This window comes from Cynocephalus volans, chromosome 8 (genome assembly GCF_027409185.1).
Source record: "Cynocephalus volans isolate mCynVol1 chromosome 8, mCynVol1.pri, whole genome shotgun sequence".
NCBI classification, from domain to species: domain Eukaryota; kingdom Metazoa; phylum Chordata; class Mammalia; order Dermoptera; family Cynocephalidae; genus Cynocephalus; species Cynocephalus volans.
Window position 1 is genome coordinate 26,895,731 of NC_084467.1, and position 21,207 is coordinate 26,916,937.

Sequence of the window (21,207 nt, forward strand, 5' to 3'; positions counted from 1 at the left end):
GGCCCTTGACCTCCAGGGAACCAGGACAGGTCATTCAAGTCCAAACCTGGGAGTCTTAGCCTTTTCTTTCTCCCTCACAATGGCCTCTGGGAGAGGTAAGAAAAAAAAGGAGAGAAAGGCAGGTAGGTGAACCTTCCTGAGAATCCACTCTCCACCACAGTCAGTGTTGGTCACTTTCTATAACATGACTTGTTCAAATTTCACAGTCACTAGGCAGGGGAGGTTTTGTTTTTCCTGTTCACAGATGAGGGCTCCGTGGCTAAAAAAGATGAAAGAACCCACCCAGGGCCAGCAAGCTAACGGGTGGCAGAGTTGTGACCTAGATCAAAGTCTGTGTGACTCTCAAAATGTGCGAGTGCAATATGGTTGGACAAAACAATGAGGAAACAGGCCTCTAAAAGAACCCATGGCCACTAGAGGCTGAGGTTTGCTCTGGGGCTGAGGAAGTTGTATGCGCTCTGGGGCTGAGGAAGTTGTATGCCGACAGCGCTCATGTATGCCGACAGCGCTCATGTATGCCGACAGCACTCATGTATGCCAACAGCACTCATGTATGCTGACAGCGCACATGTATGCCGACAGCGCTCACGTATGCCGACAGCGCTCACGTATGCCGACAGCGCTCACGTATGCCGTCAGCGCTCATGTATGCTGTCAGAGCACATGTATGCCCACAGCGCTCATGTATGCCCACAGCACTCATGTATGCCAACAGCGCACATGTATGCCGACAGCACTCATGTATGCCCACAGCGCACATGTATGCCCACAGCGCTCATGTATGCCCACAGCGCTCAGCAGTTTAAACTAAGCATGTGTGTGCATAAGCTTCACAGACCCACTGGCATCCCTTCTAAACAAGCACTTTCAAACTTGCTAAAAGAGACCAACTGAGCATATGCAGGACTGTAACTGGAGATCACCGCTTTAGTTGACTATTCATCAGAGAGCATGAATATGTATATATACCGAAACTATAAAAGTCGAATCCAGAAAGAAGGTGGGGCTGCTGCTCACTCTCCTAGAGCCAGCCACACTTTGCCTGAAGTGTGTATTTCTTTCTTTTTGTATGAAACTTGCCTTTGGCAGGCTGCTGTTCACTCTAGAGCCAACCTGCACTTTGTCTGTGAATGTGCATTTCATACTTTTGCATTGAACTGGGTGTGGGTCCTGCTCAGTCTCTGGAGCTAGGCAGCACTCTCTGTGAAATCTGTCTTACTTATTGGTTACATTAAACCTGTTCTCATTTTCTACTATGACTCTGCTCTTGAATTCTTTCCTGTGGCAGAGTCAGGAACCTCATAAGAGGACGCAGGGGGCTGAGGCTGGCTATCAGACCTCCCCAGACCCTCTGCTCCAGCATCATATAGAGCTCATATTCTAGCAAGTGGATGTTTGTTTTCCTTCTAGCACTTCCCAACTCATGAAGTGTTCACACATTCACAACTCCTGTTTGATCTTCACATTACATATAAGAAGGGGAGTGTAGCTACTATTAGCCACATTTATGGGGAAGAAAATAGAACCAGGGAAAATAGGTGATTGGCCCAATTGCTGAGAGTTATACCAAGAATTCTTTTTCTGTCGTTTGATTTTTTTAAAAAAATAGTAGCTATATAGAATCCTTGAAATAATACAGCTAACATCAGTGGAGATGCAAAGTACATTACAAATTCTGGATTATGGCTACGTCAAAGTTGAGTGAGGATGAATAAATCTGAGGCTGATTTAAAAGATATTTTCCTGACACTCTTCGAGATTACTTATCAATACATTAAAAAAAGGAGTGGGTTTCAGCTCCAACTTTGTCCCTTCCTCAGTATAATAATGACCTACATTATTTTTCTTGGGCCCCTCTTGTCCTTCATGAATTTCCTCTTGGGGCATATGCCTGAAGAGAGGCAGAGAATCTCCTCAGACTAGAAGGGTCCAGAATGTAACTTTATAGGGGCAATATATCCTGTCTTCCAAAGGGGCACTCAAAAGAGCACCTATCGGCTTTTAAAGGCCATCTAACAGCCTAGTGCTCAGGGGTTCTCCTTGCTGGTACCTGGGGAATGAGGTTAGGGGCTTCTCTACCACAGAAGCACCTGCTGTTGGCCCCAATGAAGGGATACATTGAGGTCTGAGATTTTAAGATTATTTGGGGGTGAGGGCTAGGCCAGCCCAGCCACGGTTCGTGTGATACCTGGGAATAGGGTAGCAGGGCCCTTGAGAACAAGATGCCCTTCTGTGGGGTTAGAAAAATCCCACAGAGAAGGCTTTTGATAGCATGGTCCATGTCATGCATAGCTACAACAGTTCTTTCGGAAGTGACAGATCTTTTTACTGCAGAGTGTGGGGAAAGAAACAAGGGCAATGGGGTTAGAGACTTTGGGATGCAAATGTGCTGTAATGGAGGGATTCAAGGTGACAGTATTAAAGGTGACTTCCTTTCCTATCCAGGTGTGGTTGTGATATCTTTGTGCAATGAGCTAGCCATGTGATACATACATGCCTCCCCCATTAGACTGTAAGGTCCATGCAGGGCAGGGCAGGGTCCATGTCTATCTTCCCCACCCCTCTATGTCCTGATCCTAGTATAGGATTTGATAGAAAGAAGGTGCTAAATAAATATGTTAATTAGGAAATAAATGCAGGCCCAGAGGCCCAGAAGCAGCAGGGAACTGAGGTGAGCCAGTCTGGATAAGAGCCTAGGCCTCAGGTGCGGGGAGCTGAGCTTCGTCCTGCACACCTGACCCAGCTTTCTGGCCAGTCTCTCCTTTCCCTGGGGCACCCTCACCTCGACAGACTGGCCTGTGGTCACTCCAGGCCGCAAACATGTCGCTCACTTTCATACAGGTGATCCGTTTGGACCCTTGCAGGTCATAGCCTTCGTTACAGGTGAACTGGACGCTGGATCCTAACCTGGGAGACAAGGTGTGTTCGTGAGCTCAGTCCCTGAACCTACCAAGCCCCGCCCCGAGTCCTTCCTTGCTCCACAAAAAAACACCACATGGAACATTATTTCTCCTTCTGGCCCTTAATCTTGGCTCCACTGTTTTATCATTTAAAATCTGCACTGGAAGGAATATCTCTTCATCTTCTTTTTTTGGCTCATTTAATGTTTTTAGGATTGAGTTAAAAGGTGACTTTGTGAGCAAAACAGCAATCCTCTGAGATAAATATAAGTTAGGGCAGTTAAGAGTGAGTGAATGATACCCATAAACTTTAATGAAAATGGAGGATTATGGGAAGATGCCTTAATAGTTAGAAGTGTTGCAAAATGGACCATATTGGGGCCCAAGGGTCTCCTAGATTATTACAGGCCTGAGTTCCCTGCTGGCACTTCATTGCCGGGGATGGCAGCCCTTTGTACCTTGGGTACGTGGGTTTGCTGGGTAACAATAGCAATCTACAGTCCCCCCTGACCCCCATAAGGCATGGGCACTATTCCAAGGACTGGACCAGGACTGAATGTCAAAGGCCACAGCTCTTCTCCAGAAAGTGTCTGTTTCTACAGCCATGACACTTTCACCATTCTACCTCCAGGAAGGCCAGCCCTTGTCTTCCCCCAACCAGGCCACCCCACCCTTCTTGCAATCAGCAAGTTCCCAAATAGATCTTACCTGAAATCCGAGCCTAGTCTTTTGCCCCTTTCGGGTATGCCAGGGTCTGGACACATATTATGCCCTTGGGATACACCAACCTGAGTTACTACAAGGCAAAAAAACAGTACATACAGAGATGGATAGTCACAGGAAGGCACCAGCTGGGCAATGTCTTGGGGTGGGAGGTGGAGGCAGAGACAGAATGAGGCCCTGCTCCGCTGGCTGGGGCTGTGTGCGGGCCCTGGGGTCCATCAGCCTGGGGTTTCCTGAGTGTGCAAGGTGGGGAGCTACTTTTGACAAATTCCTTTGCAAGCAAAGTCCAGGTGAAATTCATCAAGAGCATGTTGACTCAGAGACAGGCCCCCACACCAACAGCCACCCAATTCCCTCCACCCCCACCAGCAGCTAGAGGGGGACTTTCCACAGCCCTTAGTGACCTCTCCATCCTGTGCTTCAGATCCAGGGATGCAGACTCTAGATGAGATGAGCCCCCCAACTTCAGCCCCAAATGGAGAAATGACTCAAAGAAAGTTAAATAAAAGGTGGATGCATGATCAGAAACGGTAAAGAATGTAAGAGAAAGCTGCAGTCTTGAAGTTCAGAGCAGGGACATTTCTTATGAGAAACCTCTTTCCATTAGACACGTCTCAAGCCAGCGTAAGCAGTAGCCAGAGTACCCCCACCCCGTCCAATGCCACTGGTCAAGGGCACCCAGCAGAGATGGCACCTGTGGTGGTTCTGGCAGGTGATGTGTCACTCTGACACTTGCCAATGCCAGAGTCCTGTTTACAAACAACAGAGGAGAAGCTTGGTTGGGGGCGACGGATACATGCACAGTAGAGAGGATGGGCAACCCTCCAGCCCCTTCGTTGTTCTCCCATGCTCATAGTGATGAGGCAGGAACCCCTCACACCTCTGGAATCCTGGCTTTGAGGATGACCAGGAGCTGGGCCAGGCTGTCTGCCTGGCCAGAGGAACTCCATTCAAGGACTCACCAATCCCACGATCCCAGCAGCAACCTCTAGATGAGGGATTACAGGGCGTCTGAGCAATAGTCCCTGAGTTTGCCCATTTCCCTGCCATTCCACTCCATGTCCCATAATGTGAGCCAAGAGCTCCATCACCCACTCACCCACTCACTCATTCCCTCACCTACAACAAACATTCATTTAGCACCTACTGTGTATAGGCCTTATTTTGGATACAATGAGAAATGCCAAGGGTAGTCATATACAACCACTGACCTCAAAGAGCTTCCAGTTGAGTGAAGACATGAAATGCGGAATCAAATGCGGAACCACAATGGGGAGGGATACGCAGAGGGAAGTATGAAAGGCTGTTTGGAAGAGGTGGCATTTAACATGGACCTTCTGAGGAAGTAGGATTTGGATGCATGGTGACAGAGGTGACACAGGCAGGCACAGGCACGAGGAGTGAGGTGGAAACATGGAAACAGAACTGGGGGTTTCCCAGTGTGGCCAGAGTAGGAGGGAAGGTGAAGAGTCACAAGGAAAAGTGGAAAGTGAGGTTTCAGAGATCAGAGCTTGAAGGGGTTTGAGTCTGATCCTGAAAATGATGGGGAGCCCCTGAAGAGTCCTGAGGGGGACAAGGGTGTGGTGAGATCTGAAGTGTTCAGATGCCAGTCACTGTGAGACAAATTAGGAAGTTTTGTGATTGTCCAGGTAAAGGACAACAAGAGCCTGGTGTGGGGACAAACAGGAGACAGTGGAAATGGACGTGGCAAAGGAAGAACCACTGCGGCTCGTGGAGGGTTACAGCAATAGGAGCAGGTGCAGGGGGCTTCCTGGGCCTGGGTACCTGTGAGGACACAGGTGGTCTCGTGGAAATAGGGAACGTGGAGAGGCCCATTTTAGACTCACTGAGTCTGAAGCCCATTTCTACACTTAGAGGCCTGCCACAGACCCTGTTCAAACCTCCAGGTAGGCCAGGGAACCTGATGATTTGGACAGACGGCATGCTCAAGCTGGACATCAGGTGTCCTCTTGGCTGTGTGGCAACCTGCCAGGCCTTCTGGGTAGCCCCCCTTTCTTCAGCACCCCATACGGCCAGGCAAAAGCCAGTCACTCCCACTGGACGCTTGTCCCCTATCCTTATCCTCTTCCTTGCCACATCTCAACCTCCAAAACCTTCACACTTTAAACTTAACAAAGTCACCATTCCCACGAGTCCAGAAACCTTCAGGCTGGAATAGTGCGATGGAAGTGCCATCCCCCAAAGCAGAGCAGGCTCCTGCCTTCTGGGATCCTCAGTGTTTTGCAAGTAAAGGAAGGAAGAGAATGCTGGGGTCTCTAGGATACCCAGGGGGTGAGGAAGGAGAGAAGAAACTCTTTCTAAGAAGTGGAGGAAGACAGTCGTGAGCTGTGCCTGCTGGTTTATCTGTTGGTAAGCCAGCCTCTCACACAGACTCACGGTGATCCATCCCTGCTGTGGACATCCCAGCTAGGCTCCCACCTTCCACGGGTCCTGCCTACTCAGCCCTGCCCACGGACCACACCCATCCCAAAGTCCCCATGGACCACGACACGTGAAGTCTCTACAGCAGTTTCCTGCCCCTTTCTCTTGCCCTCTCATTATCAGCGTCAGTATCGACACTACCCAGGAAGCAGATAGAGCAGAAGGCTGAGCGATGAGGATGGGGCTGGACCAGACAGGAGAGACCACGGCCAACCCCTGACCCACAGCCCCCGACACACAAAGCAGACCCCACTGCCTCTCCTTTAATCAGCCAGCTCCAAACGAGCACCATTTAGGAAGTCACAGACCAACAGCAGTGACGCAGCTCACGCTGGACCAGTGCCCTCTTCCAGGGAGGACTGAGCAGGCAACGGCAGTCTCACAAGGACGTTCAAGACCCCCAGGAAACAAGCACACTTAGATCTCAGTGAACAGTTTACCATCTGAATTATGGAGGCAAGAGACACTTCCCCTTTTCTTTTTAACATTCCAGCCTTCACTGCCTGTTCAAAACCAGCCACATGTGTTTATAGTGTTGATTTGCTGTTGGCCATTCAGGCACAAGAGCAGAGGGTGAAGCTTACCCCATCCCCAGAGGGCCCCTATGGCGAGGAAGGAGTCACACATGCTCAGAAAGGCAAGGCGAAGGGAGGCACAAACAGATAGGTGGTGAGGACCGATGGCCAGGGGTCCATGTACCCATGAACTGCCTAGGAAAGGCAGTCGGCGGGGTCCAGGACCCACCCGAAGCTCAGGACAGCTGTCCATGGGGAATTTAGGAAGAACACAAAAGGCCGGCCACCTGCAGACATTTGGTTACCTGCCTCCGGGGCAGCTCAAGTCACACAGCCAGCCCTTTCGGCAGACCAACACCTTGTTGTTAGAGAGATGTATATATTTTGAGAGTTTGCCTTATTCCATTAGAATAGTGTTTCTTCATCTTTCTGAGAGAGCTTTGGGCATCTCTGAGTAGCTAATGAAAACCATGGAGCCTCTCTCCAGAAAAATGCACCCACAACATCGTGGGTACTTCCTCATCTGGTTCAAGGGCCTCCCGCAGTCCTGGGTCAAGAAGGCCCATCTCAGATCCAACAGCACCCTTGAGGGAAGGCAGGGAGGGCTTTGCACCCCCATTTTACAGATGTGGAAGTGAGAAGTAGTGTCTGGGGTAGCACAGCTACCTGAGGACACAATGGGGATGAACGCTTGATCTCTTGAGTCAGGCTGTCTCCGTAAACTTGCCTGCAGCTCTGGGGTGACTCTCAAATTAAACCACTCCTGCCTCAGTTCATCTGGTCTCCTGTGGCTACAGAAAGAAAGACCCTGTGAGAATCATGACTCCATGACTCCTCTGCAGATTCCTGGCCTGACCCTGGGCTCTCCTAGCACCCTGTCCCTTCCCCTGGACCCCTGGTCAAGCACAGCAGCAGGGTCTCCCGGCCGCCCTCTGCCACCCAGGCCCCTCAGGGCAGGGCGACCAGAGATGCTGGTTCCCAGCTATACCCAGCAGCCAGTGGTACCTTGTCTCCAATCAGAGGACTTGAGACCCCACAGGACATCCCTACACCCAGGCTCGGTTCAGCCAGGGCCTGGGACCAAACTGCCAACCTTCTCCTGGCCACACACATCAGCACAGAGTTGGGAACCACCAACGTGGCTCTCGGTCTCTCCTCAGTGACTACTTCCAGCAGCTCAGGAAAAATGAGCACCCGGGGGTGAGATGGACTGAGGGAACGGGGGTGGGGAGGGAGGAGCAAGAGGAGTAGAGAGAAAGAGGGGGATGCAGAGGGGGTGAGGAAGGAGGGTGGAGGGGACAGTGGAAAGAGGGAGAGAAAGTGGAGGGAGAGAGAGGACATGAGAAGCAAAGGAAGGAAGGAAAGGAAAAACCAGGTCAGTTGTTTGGTGGACTAAGAAAGGCTCCCTACACTCGCCTCCAGAATGAAAATGGAGGGTTTCTGGAAAAGCCTCCTCTGCTCTCAAGTCCAGCCTTCTGGGGTGACCCAGAACCTTCCCCAACACCGTCCTGTGCTCTAGATCAAAAGCCCCTTAGCACAGGCTCTAATCAGGTGTTTCTGGGGGCGACATTCCAGACCATTCCCCAGTACTGGGCCCCTTTTAATCTGCCAAACAGTGGTAGCAGGAACATGTTCTCACAGACGTAACCTCCCCTGTGGCCGAGCAGAGAGCCCCCAGCACTTCCCCATCAGCCCGAGAGGCAGGACGCCCCCTCCCCCAAGCCCTCTCTTTACCCAGCCAGGTCCAGGGACCCTTGCAGGAGATGACTAGGCATTTCCCTTTCTCCCCTTCCCAATCTCGTCTTAAGAGCTGGAATTGGGGCCCTGCAGCCCTCAAGATCCCAACCGAGGGCTCCTGGAAGAGGAGCCAGAAAGAGGACTGTCTTAGCAGGTGGAAGTGATTCAGAAGGAAAAACAAAGAGAGAAATGTAGCAGTAATGACTCCCTGGACTGCAGTTAGAATGGGAAGTGAGGGAGAAAGAGGAAGACGGCAGGAGATGGGAGGAGGAGGAGCAGGCAAAGGACAGGCCCCGGGGCCGCTCGCTGGCCACCGGTCCATGTTTCCATGCGCAGAGCCCGGCTGAAGGGAAGACATTCCAGCACCGCCTGGCTTCCCCGCAGGCACAGCACTGACGGGTGTGACCTCGGGCAAGAGGCCCGGCAGGTGGGCAGGCATGGGGACACTTACGCACAGATGTCTTCTGGCTGTTATCCTTGCTGGGCATCAGCTTCACGCCTCGAGACTTCAACTCAATTTGCTTCTTGACTAGAGAGGAGATAAGAAGAAAAAGAGTTTGAATTGTTGCCCATAGGGTCCCTGTAGAGTGACCCCCTCTTGTGGCTTGGGACATTCTATGGTGGGTCAAAGCCAGGAGCTCCTCTGGACAGGGACACACCAAGGTAGCATTCAAGTGCAGGAGAGTCTAAGACATGAGGGAAGAACTGCTATCAAGGCTGGTCCTCAGGGATGCAGAAAAGATGGCCTTCCACCTGGTGGGCTTTGAGGGGCTCTGGGACTCCCCCAGGGGCCTCACATTTGTCTGAGATTGTGCCCCTAGACTACTGAATTCAGTCCTCAGCACACTTTCTATGAGCATCTGCATGTGAAGCCTTGCAGCCCCCTCTGCACTTCTCTGCAGATCCTGCCCTGCCCAGTTTCTGAGCCAGCCCTGGTGAGGTGGAGCAGATTGGATTATGGGCGCAAAGTGTCCCCCCTCCCTGTATCCACACCCTTTGCAATGTGATTTTCCAGCTTTTCCCATTAGAGAGGTGGCGTATATTTCCCCACCCCTTGACTTTGGGTTTGGCCTTGTGGTTTGCTTTGGTCATTGGAAGTTTGGAGCCCTTGACATGTCCAAAGGCTTGAAAAGCATCTGCCAGATTAGGCTCACCCTCTTAAATCTCTGCCATCACTGTGAAAAGACATGTCTGGTCCCAGGAGGAGGAGAGAGACATGGGGCAGAGCCAGTTGGCCTAGCCGAGCCCAGCCTACGTCAACTGACCTACACCGGGCAGGAGAAGCTGAGTCCTGGAGGTCACTGGGGGATGGAGCCTGGCTCATCTCGGTGCCTGATAGATTAAATCTGGCTTTGACCCTGTCATTAAGTCCAGTCCACGGCTCATCAGGACTTTGATAAATAGCACACAAAGGGTGCCAAAGCTAGAAATCCACAGTTCCAAAGGCCATTTCTCTGTATGCATCAGTCTCCTTTGGTCTGACTACCCCTGTTCCCCAAAGCATTCTCCTGGCCTCTGAGCACTTCATCCTGTCTCTGGTTATATGCCTCGGTGCATCTGTCCAGTCCCAGATTCCCTGTGCCATCTTCCAGGTGGCCCCTGCCTGCTGACTCAGCCCTCCCTGCTCATACTGATACCTAGCAGTGGTGACAATGACTGTGATCAGGCACTCCCTATGTAACAGGCCCTGGGTGCTTTGTAAGATCTTTACTTAAATCAGCATCCTTGACTCCTCTCTCTGCCACCCACACATGCTTCATCAGCAAATCCTTCCAAATATATCCCAGATGCAACCACTTCTCACAACTTGCACATCTGTCACTCCGGTCCAAGCCCTCGATACCTCTCCTCTTGTTGCCATGGCCTCCCACCTTTCATTCTTGCCCCCATTTAGGCTGTTCTCAGCACAGGAGCCAGAGGGACCCTGTTAAAACATCATCTGTGCTCAAAACTCTTCAGCAGCAACCAATCTTTCCCAGAGTAAAAGCCGAAGTCTTTAAAATGGCCCGCAAGGACCAATCTGCTCCTCGTGACCTCTCTGGCCTTATCTTTGCCCTCAATCACTCTCCTCCAGCCTCCTGGGCCTCGCTGACTTCCTACAATATGCCAGGCATGCATCTGCCTTAACCTGCCGGCTCCATAGAATGCTTCCCCACCAATACCTGTGTGAATCACTCCCTTTTCCTTTGAAGCATTTGTGCAAATACCACTTCCTTGGTGAGGCCTTTCCTGGCCACCCCATAAAAGGACACCTCCATCCCCAGCTCTCCCTGCCCCTCTCTCTGCTTCACCTCCCTAACTTTCTAACATACTGGATCATTTACATTGTTATTTTTGGCACCCCACATTGCAATGTAAGCCCCACGAAGGCAGGGGTTTTAGTCATTGCTGTGTCCTCGGTGCCCGGAAGAGTGCCTGGTACACAGTGAGCCTTTAATAATCACTTCATTTGGTCCTTATGGTTTCAACAACCTTGGCCAGCAGTTACTATACCTACTTGATCAATAATAAAATTGGGTTTCAGAGTGGTTGGGGTGACTTGCTGTGGTCACACAGCCAGGAAGTGGTCGTGTTCTCAGCTGAGCCCTGGCTTCTCTTCTTGTGACCTACCCCCAGAGCAATCCCAGGGGGCACCGTCAACCTCCCCCAGCATCTGCTCCCTCCTGAGCTCAAGTCCTGAAAACTCAGGTACTCACTCTGGACTTGAGGTAACATGCCAATCCTGAAACCAAAGCCCACAGTGATCAGGTGTGCCAGTGGGTGGTCTCCTGGTCCCCCCACTCTGCCTACATCAAAAAGTTCCCCCAGGTCTTACCCCACTTCAAGTTACTGTCTAAGCTGAATGTCTGATAAAATTCAGTTACACCACAAAGCCATAGCTTCCCGACGTGCATTCAAACGCCTTTTATAAATGTGCATTACTCTCTGTGTGCATTCGGCAGGAAAATTTCCAATGAACACTAACGTGGACCCATTATCAAACAGAGAACATTAGTAGGGAAACATGCATTATTCAAGCCTAGCTAATACAGTGCGGCAGGGGAAAAATCCCTCTGATTCAACCATCCCTAGAAGAACAGGAGCGGTCCCAGCACTGTGAGGTCAGTTTAAGCTCTCCCCCTGATGACCCAGCACTGGGGCAGGGGTGGTGTGAGGGGTCTCCATGACTCAGTGCAGCCCATTCCAGGTTGGGCCTGTGGAGTTGGCACAGGGCCAAGAAGTAGGAGATAAAGTCAGTCTTCAGTCTCCTTGTTTCAGGTTCTAGTGTCCCCAGAGAAAGGGGGATAAGGAAGGGGACTAGGGCACCACAGATGACATTCCCAGGGGCAAATGCTGCTTGGGTTTTCCTTGTAGATGCTGATGGGGGACTGCAGATGCTGGTGGCCATGAGGGGAGGCATTGCCAAGAGGGAGCCCTCTTCCTCTTTTCAAGGACGCATTGTGGAAACGTCTCCTGCCCCTTTCCCCTCTCAAGGCCCTAGAAAGTCTTCCTGATTTCTGAATCCATCCTCTCCACTCATTCATCCCGAAGGAAAGACTGTCTAACCTGATGATCAGTGCTTAATATTCTCTGGGCTGCTTTTAGTAGAGGATGATGTCATCACGCCTCCCAAGCTGGAACCAACCTCTGTTCTTCTTTTCCCTCCTGCTACTTTCCATAGGGTGGCATTTGTCAAAGTGATGAGAGCTGAATGAGAAGAAACCTGACAAGCTAGAGGGGGATCCTTACTATAAACTCTGTTTACTCCTTTGGGCTGGGTCTGAGAAGGGGCATCACCCGTGTTGCCTGTGGGCACCACACGGTCATCAGATACACATTAGAATCCACAGATAAAGTCTTGGTCCTCATCATGTTAGCCTGGGAAATGCAGGGGCTGTAGCTTTTGGGGCAGGGGTTCTTCATACCAACAACTATCTCTAAAAGACATACATCCAGGTGCAGCTGGCCTGGGCCCAGGCTCTGCAGAGATGGAGCCTACAATTGGTCCACACCACGTGGGAGCTGATGACTGGGTCAGGAAGTTTCTGTGGCTGGGGGATAAGTTCTAGGTAAGATCCATATCGCCAGGGATGTTAACATCAAGAAACCACCTCTGGATTCTGGGGTCTCCATTTTTGAGCAATCCTAGGAAAGCAGTCATGCTGTGAATTACATATAGCCAACTTGTTTTTTAAACAGCCTGCCCAGGTGGGTGATGAGTGATCATGGTATACGGAACACCAGGGGAAATCAGCCACAAAATGAGCTCCACGAAGAGCTAGCTCGACAGACCGGGGCAGAGCAGGGTGCAAAGGGTTGGAGAACAAGGGCAGGTCTCCCTCTAGATCGCCAGTGTGTACTGACAAACCCACTCAGGAAGGAAGGTCAGACTCAGCAGATGGGCAGCACAGCAAGAACTTAGAGAATTTCAGGGACGTTCATGTTGTTGTACATTCATTCACTCATGGAGTGCTCACTAGTCACAACAATATTACACTGAAGTACTGGTCTCTAAAAAGAGGAGTTTATAACTATCAATGCAGTGGAGATAAAATGGAGCCCGGGGTTGGCTGCATGGCCCTGGCTACACCCAAATGCACACCCCCAATGCACACGTGCATGTGCACATATCCACGCAAACAAGCACATTGTGTCTACAGCAAGCGCACTCACAAGTACACATTCATGCACATGTGAACACATGGCTACAAATATCCATATACAAAATATAAGTCATACACATATACATGCTTTTTCACTGTTTGTGAACACAGTCGGGACTCCCAAGAGAAGAGTGCTGGCTCTAACTGGTTGATGGAAACCTTACTAGGTACATTCATCTCCTCTGCATGGTAATGACTACAGGAGACTGCCAGGCTGCTCCATTCATCCTTTATATTCTGGTTAATTACAAGACATTTCCCCGCTGTTGTAAAGGTTAGCGGGACACATGGTACACATTTAGCTAGAAGAATCTGGCAATACAGATGCCTTGCTAGTCTGCAGCATGAGTTATGGCTGAGCTAGTGGGAGACAAGGACCTGTTTGGGGAGGAGAGGGGAGAGGAAGGCCTAACCTGTCTTTAAGGCTCTGGGAGTCAAGAATTGGATGGAATCTGCAGCTTGTTTTCATCCCAATCAATTCAGACTTCCCTCTACAAAGGCGAGCCCCTCCACCTACTTTGATCACCCCATCTCTCCCCGCCACTTGGCTGTCCTGCTGGCTAAACTATCCCTTTCTCTCTCCCCACACCCGCTCCTTCTGCCAAATCCAATTTGTTCAACCTTAGAAACTCTCTCCAATGTGTACTCTTCTTTCAGTGATCTAAGCTACTCCTGCCTAAACTCACCTCTTTTGCTTAGATTTTGTTCACGGATTTACCCCTCTAGCCCATCTTTTTAAAAGTTTCAGAAGGTGAGGGATCTTTTCAAAACTGAAATCTGCTCTCCGCTTTTCCCTGCTTGAAAAACTGTTGATGTGCACCCTACATCCTGCCCTTCCTTGTTGCTAAGGCCTGCCTCATGCCTGACCACCTACCCTGCAGAAATGCTGCCATTACCCACAGGCCTTTTCCAGATGATGCCAGCATCTGGCACATTGGCTGCTCACCTCTCTCAGGTTTATGCAAAAGATGTAAAATTCAGTGTAGATGCCTAAGACCTAAGGGTTTGAGGAGAGACCTTCTAGCAGATGCTGTAGCCATTACTATGGAGCCAAAGGGAAGAACTGTGTTTCCTGAACAGAGCTGGAGAAGCCTCAAAGTAACAAAAATGATGTATCTGCTGCCAGGTCAATTGGCTTACAGGATAAATATAAAACCACTGGCACCAGACTTGATCAGGATGGTGCCAACACACAACTGAAGGAGCCGAGTGGCACCACCACTGCTGCTGTGCTAGTAGTCTCAGTCACCACAGAAGGCTTAGGAAAGACTGACAAAGCTGTTAAGCCAGTGGAAACCAGGAAAGGCATGATGTTGCATGTTGATGTTGTAATTACTGAACTTAGGAAGCAGACTAAACCTACAACAGCCCCTACAGAGATTGCTTAGTTTATCACAATGTCTGTAAAAGGAGACAGAGACATCAGCAACATCATTTCTGATGTAATCACAAAGATTAGAAGGATGTCATCACAGTAAAGGACAGAAAAACACTGAATGATGAATTGACATTGAAGGCACAGAGAATGGCCAAGATTACATCTCTCCCAATTTGAATAACACATCAAAAGCTCAGCAAGGTGAATTCTAGGGTGCTTAGAATTTCCATTGTCCAGTCCATTGTAACCTCTCTTGAAATTGCCAATGCCCACTGAAACTCTTTGGTCATAATCGAAGATGCTCTCAGTATACTCATTTTGAATAGGATAAAGTTGGCTTTCAGGGTACAGTAGACAAAGCTAATGGTTTTGGTGACACAGAAAAAAACCAACAAATCTAGTGCTGCTGATAGTATGGTGTTTGGAAAAGAGAGTTTGACCCTAAATCCTGAAAACATTCCGCAGGAAAAGTTGGAGAGGTCATTGTGACCAAAGATGATGCTATGTTCTTGCAAGGAAAAGGTGACAAGACTCCAACTGAGAAACATATGCAAGAAATCATCGAACAGTTAAATGTTACTCTTAGAGTCTATGGAAAAGGAAACCTAGATGACTATCTGGCAAAATTTCAGATGGAGTAGCTGCGCTGAATATTGATGGGACAAATGACACAGAGGGGAATAAAAAGAAATCGTCTCAGATACACTGAATGCTATAGGAGCTGCTGCTGAAAAAGATATCATGTGGGTGCTTTGCTTTGGCAAATTCCATCCTTGAATTCACTGCTCCAGCTAATGAAGAGCAAAAAAATTGGCACAGAAATAGTAAAAGAACACACTCAAAATTCTGGCAATAACTATTGCTAAGAATACAGGTGTTGAAGGATCACTGACAGTTGAGAAAATTATGCAAAGTTCCTTAGAAGTTGGTTATGCACCATGCTCGGAGATTTTCTGAATATGAGGGTACTTCAAAAAGTTCATGGAATGATTCGTATTATCTTTTAATTCTATTTTTCCACAAACTTTTTGAAGTGCATTTGTATGGCCGAAAAAATAATCATTGACCCAGCTAGGCTTCTGGAAGTGCTTTGCTGCGTGCTGCTGTTGTGGCTTCTCAGTTACCCATAGCAGAACTTGTAGCCACTGGAATACCTAAAGAAGAGAAGGATTTGGCACAGAAGGCGGCATGGGAGTGGCATGTTCTAGCTCCTGGAATAGTGCTTTGCTGTTATTAATGAACTGTGCGGTGGTCCTCACTAACAACTTCAGAGAACTCAGCTGGAGAGAATGACTAGAGGGAAGATGTTTCAGAGAATCTCTGTCGCCATCAGTTATTGGTTTCAATTGCCTGAGCCATGCTGTTTTCTCTACCTGGCATGTCCTTTCCTCCCCTTCTCTGCCTGGATACCTCTTGTTGGTAGGCAGCCAGGACCTCACCCAAATGTCACTGCTTCCCCATGGATGTCTCTCCATCTCTCAGGTAGAAGTCATCGCCCTCTCAAGACTTCATCCAGACCTCTGTTGAAACCTTATTACACTGCAGTGTCATGTCCTGTCCTCCTAGCTGTTACCTCAGCAGCTTGTATGTCTGCATCCTGTGACTGACATAGAGCCAGGTACACAGAAGAGTCCCCATAACAGTTTGATGACTGAATGGATGAATGACCAACTGTCAGAAGAATGTGTGATTTAAATTTATTTCCTGGAAAAAAGACAGGATTACAGTGGAAACCTAGTGAGGTGAAGGGTACTGTATTTTGCGTTCATGCATCTCAGAAGATCAGCTTTGTGGGCACCTGGCTCTGGGCTCCCAAGCCAGGTAGAAACAACCCTGCAATTTTTGCAGAGGGCTCTGGAGGCCCAGGACCTGGAAATGAGGCTGGAAAGAGTTTGGCAGCTCAGTAGGGCAACAAGCATAGGACAAAAGAGTCAGAGCTGGGACCACAAGATGCCTGGGCCACTTTTGCTCTGGACAGAGACTTATGGGCAAGTCACAAGCAAGAACTCAACATGTTCATGTAAAAAAAAGATGCTCCAGCTTGTACTATATAAAGGCTCAAGCATCTCAGTAAATGCAAATTGTCTTAAAGTGAATAAGTTTATTCTGCAGGAAATTGAGACAGTACAGTACTTCTATTTTTTTTTTTTTTTTTTTTAAAAAAGATGACCGGTAAGGGGATCTTAACCCTTGACTTGGTGTTGTGAGCACCACGCTCAGCCAGTGAGCGAACCGGCCATCCGTATATGGGATCCGAACCCGGGGCCTTGGTGTTCTCAGCACCACACTCTCCCGAGTGAGCCATGGGCCGGCCCTACAGTACTTCTAGAAGACAGAGGAGCCTATGGTTTTCACTGTGAAATATCTCCCATCTCTTGGTCACCAGGGTTGACATGGCAAGAGAGGGACAGCAGGGCCAGGGTAGGATCTGGCTGAAGGGAGGGACAGGCACTAGACGATGATATCAGGTCAGAGTGGGAGGCAAAGGGCAGGTGTCTGAGGAGGATTCAGAGGTACCAGCTCTTCCTCAAGCGCTGCACAAGGTTTTCACCATGTAACAGGGAGTCCAGGCATTTGGTGGGGTTGAAGGTGGAGGGTTCAATTTCCCGAGCCTACCACGTGCCAGCTATTTTACCAGGATCTCCTTTCATTTCCAATAGATCTGTGGGATTAATAACATTTCCTCTCTACAGATAAGGAGGGCAATGGTCAGGGGTGCTATCCTCGCTGCCAGGGAAGCCCTTCACCAGGTGTAACTACCAGCCACTAAGTGCACCATCATTCTTTGTAGGCTTGAAAAAACACCAAGAAAGCAATTATCACCCTGAGAGGCACTGGAAACTTTCCTCACCTGGAGGCAGGGGGACTGTTTACACAACCTTAATGGGTCTTCCAGAACTGGAAGAAACCTTAAGGAACTTGAGGTCCCTGTGGTTGCCAAACACTTTAGCTACAGGAACCTATCATTTTAGCAAACTCTTAGTTAAATACCCACTACACAAAATAGATCAAAGAGGGATTGCTCTGGTTGAAGTGGGGGTAGAAACCTGGAGTGCTACCCACTCAGCCCCTACCAAACCAGCTATTGGGAGACCACTTGGTCTCCAAGGACTACTTTGAAAACCACTCGTTGACGCACACGGGGAAGGGAATGGTAGTCTCAGCCTCTACTTTGGCTCGAACCTTTCCCATCTGTATCTCTAGCCCAGCCCCTTCTTCCCTGAACTACCGACCCACAGAATGCCATCGACTCTGTGATGTCCAACTATTCTAGATGTCCTCCAACCCTTGATACCCCAATGTGTCCCAAGCAAAATTCATCCCTCCCACCCTGTCTCTGCCCCAGACCATCTGGATTAATAGTAGTTTTTCAACTCACTTTGAATCCAGTGTGGCTTACCATGGAAATATCTCTTCTGGTATGTCTTCTCTCCATTTCAACTCCTTCTACCTAAACTCTAACGCTTGTCATCTAATTCTCAAAGACCTTTGCTGTCCTCCCTATTTTTATTCTAGAGCAAAGCTTTTTCTAAAATGAAAATGTGATCATGTCTCTCCTCTTGTTAGGAGACATTACCTCTCCTCTATGACCCATGGGATTCAGCCCACCTTTATGAGGCTTTTCACAACTTGACCCCTGTCTCACTTTCCAGCCGCAGCTCACCACTTACCTTTGCTCTAGATGGCAGACTTGCCTCTAGGTTGGCAAACTTTATCTGTAAAGGGGCTGCTAGTAAATATATTAGGCTTGTGGGGGACCCATCTCAATCGTAAACTGCTCAACTCTGCCCTGGTGGTGCCAAAGCAGCCATAGACGATGTGTAAATGAATGAGCGTAGCTGTGTGCAAATAAGCCTTTATTTAAGGACACTGAAATTCGAATGCCATATGATTTTCATGTGTCATAAAACATTCTTCTTCTTTATATTTTTTTCTTCAACTATGGAAAAATGTAAAACCCATTTTGGCTGGAGGGCCATATAAAAACAGATAGAAGCTGGATTTGGCCCGCGACCCCTGCTATAGACACACGTAAGTATTTGTGGTTCCTTAGACTTAGAAGTTTCCCACTTTCTTGCCTTGGTCCACTTGGAACGCTTCTTTCTTTTGTCTGTCTGACATCTTTTTGAGACCCACATTCAAGTCCCTGCCTTTGTTTTTTTTTTTTTTTTTTTGGCTTCTCTTAAGTCCCTTGGACAAAAGTAATTGTTGCTTTATCTCTAGTCCTGGAACTCTTCATCAGGCTGCAGTTACAGCTCTTGGCACGCTGTACAGAAGTCAGAGATTTCTGTCTGTGCCTCTCTTTACCTGTTTTCCTTGAGAGCAGAGATTGGCCTAGTCATGCTCATCTTTCTATGCTGCCACATAGTAATTGCACATCACAAATCCTGGTTAAATTGAACACAACTGCCCCAAATCTGACGACAAGTTAGAGGTAGAGTCTGACTAGAACTCAGACCTTCTGATACCCTGTGACATTACTTACAATTGTGTCTGGCTGTGAGCAACCCTGAATGTGCTATGTGGTAGGTTATCACTTTTTTAAAAAATTTATTTTTTGTTTATTAGTACAACTAGAGATGGGTAATTGTTAGGTCTGAAATGCCATAAATCACTTGAGATTCTCATGCCATAAAGCTGAGAGTGGGTAAAACTGATCCCATGCTGATCATTCTTCCCCTGTCCTTCCAGGTCCATTCCTCAAACTTCTCTGCCCTGCTCTGTGCCCCAGGAGACTGACCTCTGTGGACTCCTAGAAAACAAGAGAGCACATTGGTAATGGCAGTCAGCATCTCAGGGCACAGAGCAACCCAGCAGGTCTCTCTTCCCTTGCTCCTGGCTTCCTGCTGGGTGGCAGATGGGAGGCACAACAGAGAGCAGAAAGGGAGAAGAGAGATCAGGCTACTGATCTTGTGCCCCCCTCCTCCTGCGTGGCTACTGATCCCCATGTCCTCCTCCTCCTGCACTGGCTACTGATCCCCGTGTCCCCTCCTCCTGCACTGGCTACTGATCCCCATGTCCCCGTCCTCCTGCACTGGCTACTGATCCCCATGTCCCCCTCGTCCTGCACTGGCTACTGATGCCCATGTCCCCCTCGTCCTGCACTGGCTACTGATCCCCAGGTCCCCCTCCTCCTGCACTGGCTACTGATCCCCGTGTCCCCCTCGTCCTGCACTGGCTACTGATCCCTGTGTCCCCCTCCTCCTGCACTGGCTACTGATGCCCATGTCCCCCTCCTCCTGCACTGGCTACTGATGCCCATGTCCCCCTCATCCTGCACTGGCTACTGATCCCTGTGTCCCCCTCCTCCTGCACTGGCTACTGATCCCCGTGTCCCCCTCCTCCTGCACTGGCTACTGATGCCCATGTCCCCCTCGTCCTGCACTGGCTACTGATCCCCATGTCCCCCTCCTCCTGCACTGGCTACTGATCCCCGTGTCCCCCTCGTCCTGCACTGGCTACTGATCCCTGTGTCCCCCTCCTCCTGCACTGGCTACTGATGCCCATGTCCCCCTCCTCCTGCACTGGCTACTGATGCCCATGTCCCCCTCGTCCTGCACTGGCTACTGATCCCCATGTCCCCCTCCTCCTGCACTGGCTACTGATCCCTGTGTCCCCCTCGTCCTGCACTGGCTACTGATCCCCGTGTCCCCCTCGTCCTGCACTGGCTACTGATCCCCGTGTTCCCCTCCTCCTGCACTGGCTACTGATCCCCGTGTCCCCCTCGTCCTGCACTGGCTACTGATCCCCATGTCCCCCTCCTCCTGCACTGGCTACTGATCCCCGTGTCCCCCTCCTCCTGCACTGGCTACTGATCCCCGTGTCCCCTCCTCCTGCACTGTTGTTTGGCAATAGCTTTTTATATCTGCCAAGGGGCCCCTCTTCCATGGCTCCAGCTTTTGTAACTCCATCCCCTGGCCCCTTTGCACCTGGTGACAGTATTGGCCATCCTGCTTTTTAATCCCTGGGGACCTTACTATCCTTGTTGGTTCCTTTAACCACACCCTCACCTCTGTAAAGTGTCCCTTCACTAAACCATCTTCAGTTAAAACCGTGCAGTATGCCTTCTGTTTCCCCCTGGACCTCTGACTGAAATCTCTCTGCCACTGTTTTGGACAGTATTTGCAAGCAGTGAAACTTAGACTTGTCTTTAGTGGTGCCATAGTTTTCATTCCTTTAGAGCAGTGGTTCTCAGCTTGGAGTAATTTTGTACCCAAACAACACTTGGCAACGTTTGGGGACTGTTTTGGTCTTCATTATTGTGTATGTGTGCATGTGTGTGTGTCAGCAGGTGCTACTGGCCTACAGTGCGCAGAGGGTGGAGGCCAAAGACACTGCTAAACATCCTGCGATGCACAGCATGGTCCCCACGATAGAATTATCTAGCCCGCAGTGTCAATAGTGCTGACGTGGAGAAACATTGCTTTATGGAGTCACCAGTTGAGTTACTAAATGATCATTGTATATCCTTGCACTATGCACTCTCAGTCTGGAAAACACTAGAAAAAAAGAGGTCCCAGAGGAGAATCATTTATTAACGCAATCACAGTAATTAATCATGCCAGATCCAAACTAACACTGCTGAGTTTCAAACTTTGGCTCCAACACACTATTGATGAGACCTTGAGCCAGCTATGTACCTTCTCTGGGACTCTCTTTCTTTGTCAGTAGAATGCAGCTAATAATAGGACTTACTTCACACAATTGCTGGTAGGATTGAATGAAGTAATAATTGCCAAGTGCCTGCAACGACGAAGCCCTCCTTAAATACTGGCACACACTAATATGCAAAACTCCATCTGGGCTGTGTCAAAGGAGATGGAGAGAGGAGGAGATAGGGCCTGCTTTCAAGAAGTTTGCAACTAAAA

The 21,207-nt window shown here is 49.4% G+C and overlaps 1 protein-coding gene and 1 pseudogene across 1 annotated transcript in view; one reads left to right on the forward strand and one right to left on the reverse strand.

Annotated features, from left to right (window-relative positions):
• Positions 1 to 21,207, reverse strand: part of CSMD2 (CUB and Sushi multiple domains 2) — a 588,341-nt gene that overhangs the window by 268,076 nt on the left and 299,058 nt on the right. Inside the window, exons 7-9 of the mRNA XM_063104124.1 lie at positions 8,769 to 8,846; positions 3,609 to 3,696; positions 2,783 to 2,907 (exon numbers count right to left, since the gene is read on the reverse strand). Coding sequence (XP_062960194.1) covers positions 2,783 to 2,907; positions 3,609 to 3,696; positions 8,769 to 8,846 — 291 coding nt within the window. The remainder of the gene's footprint in view (positions 1 to 2,782; positions 2,908 to 3,608; positions 3,697 to 8,768; positions 8,847 to 21,207) is intronic.
• LOC134383217 (60 kDa heat shock protein, mitochondrial-like) lies at positions 13,844 to 19,524 on the forward strand (annotated as a pseudogene).